Below are 12,279 nucleotides of genomic sequence, written 5' to 3'. Positions count from 1 at the left end.
CATTCAGACCTTGTCACTTTTGATTTGAGGGTATCACAATGCAATTAGTTGTGATATTTCATAGCCACTAGTGGTGACCTCCCCTTGGACTCAATGCTAAGCATTGTATGCTGGAGCTGGGATCGTTAGTCAATGCTGCATTGCCCTGACCTACCGAACCCTGAGGGGAAGAGAACACAAAAGCCTTTCTCATGTCCCTGCTCCTGCCCTGCTTTTGTGAGTCACCAAGACGAGAAAAGTATCTTAATTTGACCCAAGTGTTTTCTTTACTGTGATTTTTATGTATGCTGGGAATTTATTCACAAATGTTATTAATAGAACAGGAAAATCTGGCAGCATGTGCTGAAAGGCCCTGTCAGTTATTTTGCTTTGGTAATATCTGCATCCCGTTTACATTCCGATCTGTCAGAGCTGGGCCATTAACCCTTAACACAATGTGCATTCCAACCTTTGTCTCTTGCACTGTGAGAATCATCTCTGTGTTTTAGGGGAATGTTCATTAACTCTTTGAGCAGAAACATGTTTTATGACATTTTGTTTAATGTAATTAATACTGCTGTCCAAGATTATTACAAAGGGTTTTGACAGAATAGTTAAGAAAAAAAAACCTAACAAGTGGCAGGAGGCTTAGTGATGAGGGCATGCTGACTGGCAGAAGAACCGGAGGAGAGATGAGAAAAAAGAAGTGTGTTAACACAGCAGCTGGTTATGATCCAAGAACACTATCTGAAAGAGTGGGGAAGACAGTTCAATGGTACCCTTAAAGAGAATTCAGTAAAGGATAAATTACAGACTTATGGGGAAAAAGCAGAAGTGGGATCAAATAGGTAGCTGTTTGACACATTTTTCTCACACACATGGTGGACTGAACAGTGCCTTTTGTATTGTATTATTCAGTGATAAACTTTCTTCCCTGATGACCTGGCCCAGACTGTGCTGAGTTACCTGGCCTCATCCAGGTTGCTGGCTGGAGAATGAGAGTCTTTGTAAGCCTCTGTTTCTCCACTAGAGAAATCATAAAATCACAAAGTATCAACAGCAGAGAATGAGACCATATGGCCCAACAGTTCTTTGCTGGTAGTTGTGCCAAACACCATCCTCCTCCCAATTCACTCTCCCGCAACTCAGTTTTCCCTTGGTTTACAATGATGGTCTCTGCTTCAACCCATCGGCATGAAGCTCACTGCTAAATGGAAAGGTTAAGTTCTTTATTTGATACGTTAATGACTGTTATATATTTCTGTGCCTTTGTTCTGGGCTCTCTCAATCAGAAAAGGATTGCCAAATCTACAGTATGAAACTAATTTCAAAGATCTCTATCAGGTTTTACAGAAAAAAGGACCCCAACTTGATCAATCTTTCCTGATACTTCTAATGATTCTGACTTCAACAAAGAAAATCTTTGTTCTTTTCCAGCACCCAGATTTCCATTCCCTTATTTTTTGTCTGTCAAAGGGCCCCAGCTTCAGTTAGTGGCTCTGTGCTTAGTCACTTGATTTCACCTGTGTCTACAGTTGTTCAGACTATGGCCGGGGGAGGGGGGGGAAGAGGGGTGGGGTTGGGGGGGAGAAAATAAATCAGAGGAGCAGTCTTATTCACTGGGACCTTTGTTATTTATTATTCACATAAATGATCTGGATGTAAATACATAAGGCGTAAGTTGGCGGATGATACAAAATGAGGAGGTATCATTGACAACAAAGAAGGTTATCAAAATTACAGAGAGATCATGATCAGATGAGGAAATGGGGTGAGGAATGGCAAATGCAGTTCAATACAGATTAATGTGAGGTGTTGCACTTTGGAAAGTCAAACCAAAGACAAATACTATAAATGGTAAGGTCCTGAGGAGTGTTGTGGAACAGAAGGCCGTTGGAGTACAAGTACATAGTTCATTGAAAGCGGCGTCGCAGGTAGTCAGGGTGACGAAGAAGGCATTTAGCATGCTGGCCTTCATCAGTCAAGGCATTAAGTACAAGAGTTGGGACATTATATTACAGTTGTTTAAGCCATTGGTGAGGCCGGACTTTGCGTACGGTTTTGGTCAGCCTGTTATAGGAAAGACATCATTAAACTGGAAAGTGTGCAAATAAGATTTACAAGGATGTTGCGAGGACTGGTAGGCCTGAGTTGTAGGGAGAGGTTGACCAAGATAGAACTTTATTCCTTGGAACATAGGAGAATGAGGGGTGACCTTACTGAAGTGTATAGAAAGGATTCTGAGGGATAAGATTTATGACCATCTGGAAGAGCTTGGCTTGATCAAATACAGTCAACACGGCTTTGTGAGGGGTAGGTCATGCCTTACAAACCTTATCGAGTTTTTTGAGGATGTGACTAGAAAGGTTGATGAGGGTCGAGCTGTGGATGTGGTGTATATGGACTTCAGTAAGGCATTTGATAAGGTTCCCCATGGTAGGCTCATTCAGAAGGTCGGGAGGAATGGGATACAGGGGAACTTAGCTGCTTGGATACAGAATTGGCTGGCCAACAGAAGACAGCGAGTGGTAGTAGAAGGAAAATATTCTGCCTGGAAGTCAGTGGTGAGTGGAGTTCCACAGGGCTCTGTCCTTGGGCCTCTACTGTTTGTAATTTTTATTAATGACTTGGACGAGGGAATTGAAGGATGGGTCAGCAAGTTTGCAGACGACACAAAGGTTGGAGGTGTTGTTGACAGTATAGAGGGCTGTTGTAGGCTGCAGCGGGACATTGACAGGATGCAGAGATGGGCCGAGAGGTGGCAGATGGAGTTCAACCTGGATAAATGCGAGGTGATGCATTTTGGAAGGTCGAATTTGAAAGCTGAGTACAGGATTAAGGATAGGATTCTTGGCAGTGTGGAGGAACAGAGGGATCTTGGTGTGCAGATACATAGATCCCTTAAAATGGCCACCCAAGTGGACAGGGTTGTTAAGAAAGCATTTGGTGTTTTGGCTTTCATTAACAGGGGGATTGAGTTTAAGAGTCGTGAGATCTTGTTGCAGCTCTATAAAACTTTGGTTAGACCGCACTTGGAATACTGCGTCCAGTTCTGGGCGCCCTATTATAGGAAAGATGTGGATGCTTTGGAGAGGGTTCAGAGGAGGTTTACCAGGATGCTGCCTGGACTGGAGGGCTTATCTTATGAAGAGAGGTTGACTGAGCTCGGTCTCTTTTCATTGGAGAAAAGGAGGAGGAGAGGGGACCTAATTGAGGTATACAAGATAATGAGAGGCATAGATAGAGTTGATAGCCAGAGACTATTTCCCAGGGCAGAAATGGCTAGCACGAGGGGTCATAGTTTTAAGCTGGTTGGTGGAAAGTATAGAGGGGATGTCAGAGGCAGGTTCTTTACGCAGAGAGTTGTGAGAGCATGGAATGCGTTGCCAGCAGCAGTTGTGGAAGCAAGGTCATTGGGGTCATTTAAGAGACTGCTGGACATGTATATGGTCACAGAAATTTGAGGGTGCATACATGAGGATCAATGGTCGGCACAACATTGTGGGCTGAAGGGCCTGTTCTGTGCTGTACTGTTCTATGTTCTATGTTCTATGTTCTAAAATCATGAGAGGCATAGATACGTTGAATGCGTGTTGTATTTTTCCCAGGGATGGGGAATTGAAAATCAGAGGGCATAGGGTTAACATGAAAGAGCAAAGATTTAAGAAGGACCTGAGGGGCAACTTCTTCACGCAGAGTGGTGCGTATATGGCTGTCTGAGAAAGTGGTTGAGACAGGTACAATAGCAATACTTAAAAAAAATTTGGATTGGTGCATGGATGAGAAGGATTTAGAGGGAAAAGCACCAAATGCAGGAAATTGGAACTAGCTGAGTTGGCACCTTGGTCAGCCTTGAACGTTTGGGCTGAAGAGCCTGTTTCCATTATGTATTACCTTATGACTCTTTGTCTCTATGACACTACCACCCCTGAATGAGCTCTGTTGGGTGAAACGTGCACCTTGCACAAAACTGGAGAGGACTTTGATGTAGACCATGGTCAACAAGCCTGCTGACACATTCTGATTACTTTTTCCACTGACAGAAGTGATGAAGACCAGAGAACACAGTTTTAAGATAATTGGCAATAGAACCTGAGAGATAACGGACTTTTGTTTTATGTTGAGTTGAAATGTACTACTTCAAAAGATGCTGGAAACCGATTCAATAGTAACATGTAAAGGACAACTGGATAAGCCAGGATTTACAGGGAAGGAGTAGGGGAAGCAATGATCTACTGGTATTATTGCTGGACGGTCACTTCAGAGACTGAAGTAATGCTCTGGGGCCCTGGGTTCGAATCCTGCCACAGCTGATGGTGAAATTTGATTTCAGTTAAAATCTGGAATTAAGAGTGTAATGATGACCATGAATCCATTGCTGATTGTTGGAAAACCTCATCTGGTTCTTTAATGTCGATTAGGGAAGGAAACTGCCATCTTTACCTGGCCAGGCCTACATGTGACTCCAGATCCACAGCAGTGTGGTTGACTCATAACTGCTTTCTGGTCCATTAGGGAAGGACGATAAATACAGGGCTAGCCAGTGATGCCCTCATCCCGTGAATGAATGAATTAAAAAAAGGACTGTCACTGTTAGATAGCATTCTCAAAGAATGGCCTCTGCCTGTACAATGTAGTTTTTTCATTTAGATCTTGCCTCAAGAACTGATCTGTGTGAGGTGCAGAAATTGCTTGGTGCCGGTGTGACAGGAGCCCTGTCAGAATTAGCACCCCAAGGAAAGCAATGCTTTGGCAGGTACTGAGGTGGCAGCACACTGCGCAGAAAATGCAAGTGATGAGTTCTCAATGTGGTCTGGTCTTGGCCGTCTACTAGCTGAACGTCTGCTTCCAGGTTTTGGGTACAGGTTGTAGACACTGTACCTAAGACAGGGAGACAAATTTGACCATTCAGAATATTAACATAAAGCTACATTTAGAAATGCAACAAGATGCATTTAAATAGATTCATAAAGTAATCAGTTGAGGTTAGAACAGGACAGAGTTTACCCTGCCCTTAACTAATGCCCTATTAGCCACCTATTTAATTCTATTGTTGGAATGTCTGACAGACCAACCCTTTTTTCTGTTTCTTCGCAATTACTGCTCTTTCTCAACCTCCCCTTGCTCTTTATATCCCTTTACTGCATTATTGCCTTATGAACATTGATATTACTTTATCAGTCGCTCCTGCAAATCTACATTTGAATCCCTTCAATCAGGGTAAGGCAGTTCCACAGTACTAGAGTTGCTGTTATTGAATTCTCACACACTCCTGTGCTCACTAACCAATAATGGTTGTACTTTGAATGTAAGGACAATATTACAATTGCCATCATCTTTTGCAAATTTCTACATGGCCTCAACCTTCTTATCTCCGTAATCTCTCCCAGTCTCTCAACTTTCCAAGCTATCATTTCTTTTCCTATTTTGGCCTTCCTCAGCATCCTCGATTTTAGTTGCTTCTCTATTTATGGCTGTGCTTTTTCTGCTTGAGTTGTGAGCTCTGGAATTCGCACACTGGGAGCCAATGTTGGCCAGCAAGGAAACGATCATGGGTGCACTTGACTTATTGCAAGCTGGAATACATTAGAGTTTTATGATTTCAAGTTTCTGAGATGCAAGATTTGACCTGCTGTGAGGGACTTCTAGAACTGACAAGTTTGGAGGTCTGGTTCCTGAATCTAGAATATATTGGAACTTGATGGCTTGTGTGTTGTACAACCATCTTCCCTATTTCCTTTAATGGCCAGGCTTGGAAACCATCTGGTTCTGGATATTTGTTCAATATATTCTCCATTAACTTCTTAAAATGTTGCATCTTAATATTGGTAAAACTACCTTAGTTCTACCACACCATGAGACTGCACGCTCATTGGAGAGACGACTGGAGGTAGGTTTAATGTGAGGCTCACCAATGTTCAGCATATCCCTTTATGGTGACTTCAATTGGTGCAGGATTGGACCCACACTGTCGGCATCACTTTGCATTACAAACCAGCCATCCAACTAGGATGGGGAGCGCTTTGCAGAACACCTCCGCTCGGTTCGCAATAAACAACTGCACCTCCCAGTCGCGAACCATTTTAACTCCCCCTCCCATTCCTTAGACGACATGTCCATCATGGGCCTCCTGCAGTGCCACAACGATGCCACCCGAAGATTGCAGGAACAGCAACTCATATTCCGCTTGGGAACCCTGCAGCCCAATGGTATCAATGTGGACTTCACCAGCTTCAAAATCTCCCCTTCCCCCACCGCATCCCAAAACCAGCCCAGTTCGTCCCCTCCCCCCACTGCACCACACAACCAGCCCAGATCTTCCCCTCCCCCCACTGCATCCCAAAACCAGTCCAACCTGTCTCTGCCTCCCTAACCTGTTCTTCCTCTCACCCATCCCTTCCTCCCACCCCAAGCTGCACCTCCATCTCCTACCTACTAACCTCATCCCACCTCCTTGACCTGTCCGTCTTCCCTGGACTGACCTATCCCCTCCCTCCCTCCCCACCTATACTCTCCTCTCCACCTATCTTCTTTTCTCTCCATCTTCGGTCCGCCTCCCCCTCTCTCCCTATTTATTCCAGAACCCTCACCCCATCCCTCTCTCTGATGAAGGGTCTAGACCCGAAACGTCAGCTTTTGTGCTCCTGAGATGCTGCTTGGCCTGCTGTGTTCATCCAGCCTCACAATTTATTATCTTAGATTCTCCAGCATCTGTAGTTCCCATTATCACTAAGTTCCCCTGTATCCCATTCCTCCTGACCTTCTGAATGAGTTTACCCTGGGGAACCTTATCAAATGCCTTGCTGAAGTCCATATTCACCACATCCACAGCTCGACCCTCATCAACTTTTCTAGTCACATCCTCAAAGAACTCGATAAGGTTTGTGAGCCATGACCTGCCCCTCTCAAAGCCGTGTTGACTGCATTTAATCAAGCCATGCTCTTCCAGATGGTCATAAATCCTATCCCTCTGAATCCTTTCTAACACCTTGCAGACGACAGACGTGAGACTTACTGGTCTGTAATTGCCGGGGATTTCCCTATTTCCTTTCTTGAAGAGAGGAATTACATTTGCCTCTCTCCAGTCCTCAGGTACGACTCCAGTGGAGAGCGAGGATGCAAAGATCTTCGCAAGTGGTGAAGCAATTGCATTTCTCGTTTCCCAAAGCAGTCGAGGACAAATCTGGTCCAGGCCTGGCGACTTGTCAATCTTAATGTTTGACAAAATTTTCAGCACATCAGCTTCCTCTATCTCTATCCATTCCAGCATGCACACCTGCTCTTCAAAGGTTTCATTCACTACAAAGTTCGTTTCTTTCATAAAGATAGAAGCAAAAAAACTCATTTAGGGCTTCCCCTACCACCTCAGACTCCACACACAAGTTCCCTATGCTATCCCTGATCGGCCCTACTCTTTCTTTGACCATTCTCTTATTCCTCACATAAGTGTAAAATGCCTTTGTGTTCTCCCTAATCCGTTCTGCCAAGCCTTTCTCATGCCCCTCCTGGCTCTCCTGAGACCATTTTTGAGCTCCTTCCTCACCTGCCTGTAATCCTCTAGAGCTGAGCTTGACCCTAGCTTCCTCCATCTTATGTAAGCTACCTTCTTCCTTTTGACGAGAAGCTCCACTGCTCTCGTCATCCAAGGTTCCTTTATCTTACCCCTTCTTGCCTGTCTCAGAGGGACATATTTATTCATCACTCGCAACAACTGTTCTTTAAACAGTCTCCACATGCCTATAGTGCCTTTACCATGGAACAATTGCTCCCAGTCCATGCTTCCTAACTCATGTATAATCGCATCATAGTTTCCTCTTCTCCAATTAAATATCCTCCCATTTTGCCTAATCCTCTCCTTCTCCATAGCTATGTAGAATGTGAGGCAGTTATGGTCACTATCACCAAAATGCTCTCCCACCACAAGATCTGATACCTGCCCCAGCTCGTTTCCGAGCACCAAGTCTAGAATCAAGTCTCCCCTTGTCAGCCTGTCAATGTTCTGAGTTAGGAAACCCTCCTGAAAACACCTTGCAAAAACAGCTCCATTCAAATCTTCTGCTCGAAGGACGTTCCAATCAATATTGGGAAAGCTAAAGTCACCCATTACAACACCCTACTACGTCCACACTTTTGCAAAATCTGCTGACCTATGCTTTCTTCAATCTCCCTGCTGCTATTGGGGGGGGCTGTAGTAAACTCCTAACGAGGTGACTACTCCCTTGCTGTTCCTAATTTCCACCCACACTGACTCGGTAGGCAGATCTTCCCCGACAATGGAAGCTTCTGTAGCTGTGATACCCTCTCTGATTAGTAGTGCTACACCCCCTCCTCTTTTTTCCCCCTCCCTATTCTTTTTAAATGCTCTAAACCCTGGAACATCCAGCAACCATTCCTGCCCCTGAGAAACCCATGTCTCTGTTATGGCCACAACATCATAGCACCATCTATTATCGGTGCTGGTCATTGCCTGGCACTTGTGTTGCATGCATATTACTTGACATTTGTTAGCCCTAACCTGGATATTGTCCAGGTCTTGCGGCATTGAGCAATGACTGCTTTATTGCTGCTTAATGTTAACAAATAAGAAATAGCGCCGAGAGAGGGATTGACAATTCTGGACAATTTCTATGAACTCAAGTTATTTTGTTCATGGACTTGCTGGTGAGACCAGCATTTGTCGCTCATTCTTAATTACCCTTTAGCTGAGTGCTCTGCTGGGCTGTTTCTGAGGATAGTTAAGAATTTGGAGTTGCATTTGGTCCGAATGGATAAGGATGACAGATTTTCTTGGGTATGAATGATCCTAATGCGCTTTTATAACAATCAATGATAGCTCCGTGGTCACTGTGACTGAGACTGGTTTTCAGTTCTAGAATTTTTAAATTGAATTTAAATTCCACTGGCTGTCATCCTGGAATGTGAACTGATGTCCTGAGAGCGTTAGCCTGGGACTCTGGATCACTAGAGCAGCAAAGACCTTTACACTACTGTCTCCATAGGGAATCATACTAATTAAAATTATAAAATGTCTTAAAAGATTACATGCAATTATTCACTTAACCTTGATTTAAATCCTTTGTGTTGTCCAGAATCTAATCAGCAGAAAACAGGAAATGTTAGGGAGGTTTTTTTTTCCCCTAAGGAATAGTGATTCTGTGGAACAGATTATTGGTCCCAGGGCAGGAGGAAAACTTGAAACAACTTCAACGAAGAATTAGGTAGAGATCACCAGAGAAACCATGTGTGAGGGAAGTTAGATGTGCAGAAGGGCTTGTTTTCTGAGCTTGTTATTTGATGCCGATGACTAGCCACAGAGCTGCTGCTTATTCTAGGCATATGCTGGAATAATCCCCTCCTGTTCGCTTGCTACTCTGAGATGGTACGGGAGCAACAATAGTGATTCATCCTCATACTTGACCAATTCTGGCACTTCATGCAGGCACAGCCTGATGGAATTCACTCTGGGTTGGAGCAGCATTGACACTGGCAACAGGTACTTTCTCACTGTTCCAACATGCCCATTTCTGCTTGCTATCTCCCAATCACAGACTGAAAAGGTCAGGAGCTCCTGGGATAGGGAACAGTAGGTATGAATCCACATGCCATTGAATGTTATACCCTTGTCAAAGTTTCTGAAAAGCTTAGTTACTTTTTGTCTGAATTGGAAACAAAAATCTGATATGATCTTGAGTGGTTGATTAAAGTGGGGAATGTAATATTGTGTTCCAACTGAGCTGTGTAACAATGGTGGGTGCAATGCAACTGCTAACAAAAAGTGGGAAAATTGATTATTTTCTTCCATTCCCGGGATTGAGAGTCCTTTGTCTAACAACTGACTGGGATGGCTACTCCAAGAGGCATTCCCCTGCCTAGAAAGTGGCTGTCCTGATTCCTGCAGGCCGTGGTATTTGAATGAGTGGAATTGGCTGACTGCAACCTCTCTGGTACATGCCTATAACCTTTAGGAAAACATCCAAACTGTTGCCCCAAGGAGAAACCATTGGGTCTCTCAGTTGCAAACAAATACTGTTGATCGCTAACAAATTGATAGCATTGGTTTGAGACACTGAATATGTTTATTCTATTGAATTACAGGCTGCCTTGCTGAGTATAAAGTTGGGCCTGCAGCCAGAGCTGGATATGGAGCAGGTAAGCAAACCATTGCAATTATAGGATTGAAAGAGAAGAGCAAAAAAAATCTACAAATCCCAGTCACTATTGGTAATGAATCTTCAGTAATGGGAGATTTGACTTGACTAAATGTCCAGATAGGGTCATAGCTTTGTTGGCATTAGGACTTCTGGAAGAATGAGCTTGAGTGTTCTGAAGAACTGGAAGGAAGGGCAAAGTTGCTGTTCAGCTTGGTACTCATGTTGCTTTTTCAGTGTTTAGCCACATTCCTAGATCAATGTTCTGTTGTGCTTTAAATGACATGAACCAAGGGACAATGGGTTTAAGGTACAATCCTCTTATTCCTGATGCTAGAAGTTGACTTCAGCTTGGATTGTTTGATCAGGCCACTTCTTCCTGTCCACACATCTCTAAATCCATTTACTGCTTCTAATTTCTCGCTCTGCTTATCTGCATCTGGCAGTGGATAAGCTGAAATTTTTACAGTTAAATACAGTAAATAGTGAGAAGTCAAATTGCAGGGAGCCTGTTCAGAAATTCATGTCAGTTGGAGCTTTGAGATACCCGAGGATGCCCATATGTAACTCAGTTTGCCTACAAATGCAATGTAAGTCAAAAACAAATGAAAACGTAGTGATGTTGTAAAATTGTCTATGGCCTGACCTTGTACATTAAAAGCCATTGAAGAACATTAGGAGATAGATGTAGGAAAACTCAACAATTGTTTTCTGCTTTGCTTGCAGTCATGGAATGAGTGTGATGCAGTATGCTATGTTGTCAATGCAATTAAATAACTTATCTGTATTTCTGTGTTTCATTGCAAAATCAGGGAGCATCTTACACTCCCTAACTTCAGCTGGGAAACAGGCAGGTGAGAGGGTGGCCATTCATTGGACTCTTCAGGTTCATTGGGCTCATTGGTTAAAGAACGTGCCTCATCTATGCTTGCTGCGTCCTTAGTTCGTTGTGCAGCATGCAATGCTGTCCACCTTAGTTTCTCCTATTGTTTCTGTTGGAATTTCCATGCTGGCCTCCTGCAGGTGAGTGAAAAGAGCCTCATGGTTATACCTTGTGATATTGGGAACTGCAGATGCTAGAGAATCCAAGATGATAAAGTGTGGAGCTGGATGAACACAGCAGGCCAAGCAGCATCTCGGGAGCACAAAAGCTGATGTTTCGGACCTAGACCCTTCATCAGAGACCCTCTCTGATGAAGGGTCTAGGCCCGAAACGTCAGCTTTTGTGCTCCTGAGATGCTGCTTGGCCTGCTGTGTTCACCCAGCTCCACACTTTGTTATCATGGTTATATCTTGCCTGGGTCCCTGTCGTTATTGGTGTCTTGCATGGCCCTAGCCTGTTTGAACCCAGTGCAGTTTGAAGTAGTTTACAGTTGTGGCTTCCATCATCATTACCCAAGCCCCTTCTTATTGATGGCCTTGATAAACAGGGAGATTAACTGCTGTTAGTTATTAAGTTTCTAATCAGCTCCTGATATGTTGGCTGGAGTTTGGCCCTTTTCACCAATACTTCATTTTGTCTGCAATCACTGCACTTTTGATTTTCTCAGTTTTAGCCATACTTGGAGGGTTTGATTGAGCTTTCTTGACATCTTGAAATCAAGATCTTGACATCAAATGATGGCTTGCCTGTCAAGTGTGACCTAACTCAGTTCTGATTGCTTGGTGAGGTCATATTTCAAGATTGCATGGGTTTAGCCAATTCAGAGTTACTGTTGTAGAATGTCAGATGATCATGGACATTGTCCAGTTGAACTTCTTTTTCAGTCATCCTGTTGCTGAGCGGTGTGCAGTGTTCTCACAGACCACTGGTGTTAGGAGCTACCTCCTGAGAGGGATAGCATGCATCACTCAGAATCCACCCCAGAACTTTGCAGGGGCATCAAGAAGCTGCAGCCGCCGGAAGTTTCTGAGTTGTGAGAACTCACTGAAAAATGTACTTGACTGATCGGCAAATGAAATACCTTCTATTTGACAGATGCTGGCTGTTGCTAGGGAGCTCTAATGGCCAAATATAAGCAGTCAGTTGCAGTTCTTTTAATCAGTCTGTTTTAATATGTTATGATACACCTCTGGGGTAAGTGAGACTTGAACCAGGACCTTCAGGATAAGAGATAGGATGGTATCAATGTCCACAGACCCTGTTTCTCTG

The 12,279-nt window shown here is 43.8% G+C and overlaps 1 protein-coding gene across 3 annotated transcripts in view; it reads left to right on the top strand.

Annotated features, from left to right (window-relative positions):
* Positions 1–12,279, top strand: part of exd3 (exonuclease 3'-5' domain containing 3) — a 644,822-nt gene that overhangs the window by 332,166 nt on the left and 300,377 nt on the right. For all 3 annotated transcript variants that reach the window (XM_059638357.1, XM_059638356.1, XM_048558801.2), the window contains one exon: positions 10,075–10,128. In XM_059638357.1, the coding sequence (XP_059494340.1) occupies positions 10,075–10,128 (54 nt within the window). The remainder of the gene's footprint in view (positions 1–10,074; positions 10,129–12,279) is intronic.

Source organism: Stegostoma tigrinum, chromosome 29, assembly GCF_030684315.1.
Source record: "Stegostoma tigrinum isolate sSteTig4 chromosome 29, sSteTig4.hap1, whole genome shotgun sequence".
NCBI lineage: Eukaryota > Metazoa > Chordata > Chondrichthyes > Orectolobiformes > Stegostomatidae > Stegostoma > Stegostoma tigrinum.
This window is presented reverse-complemented; position numbering and strand designations above follow the sequence as displayed.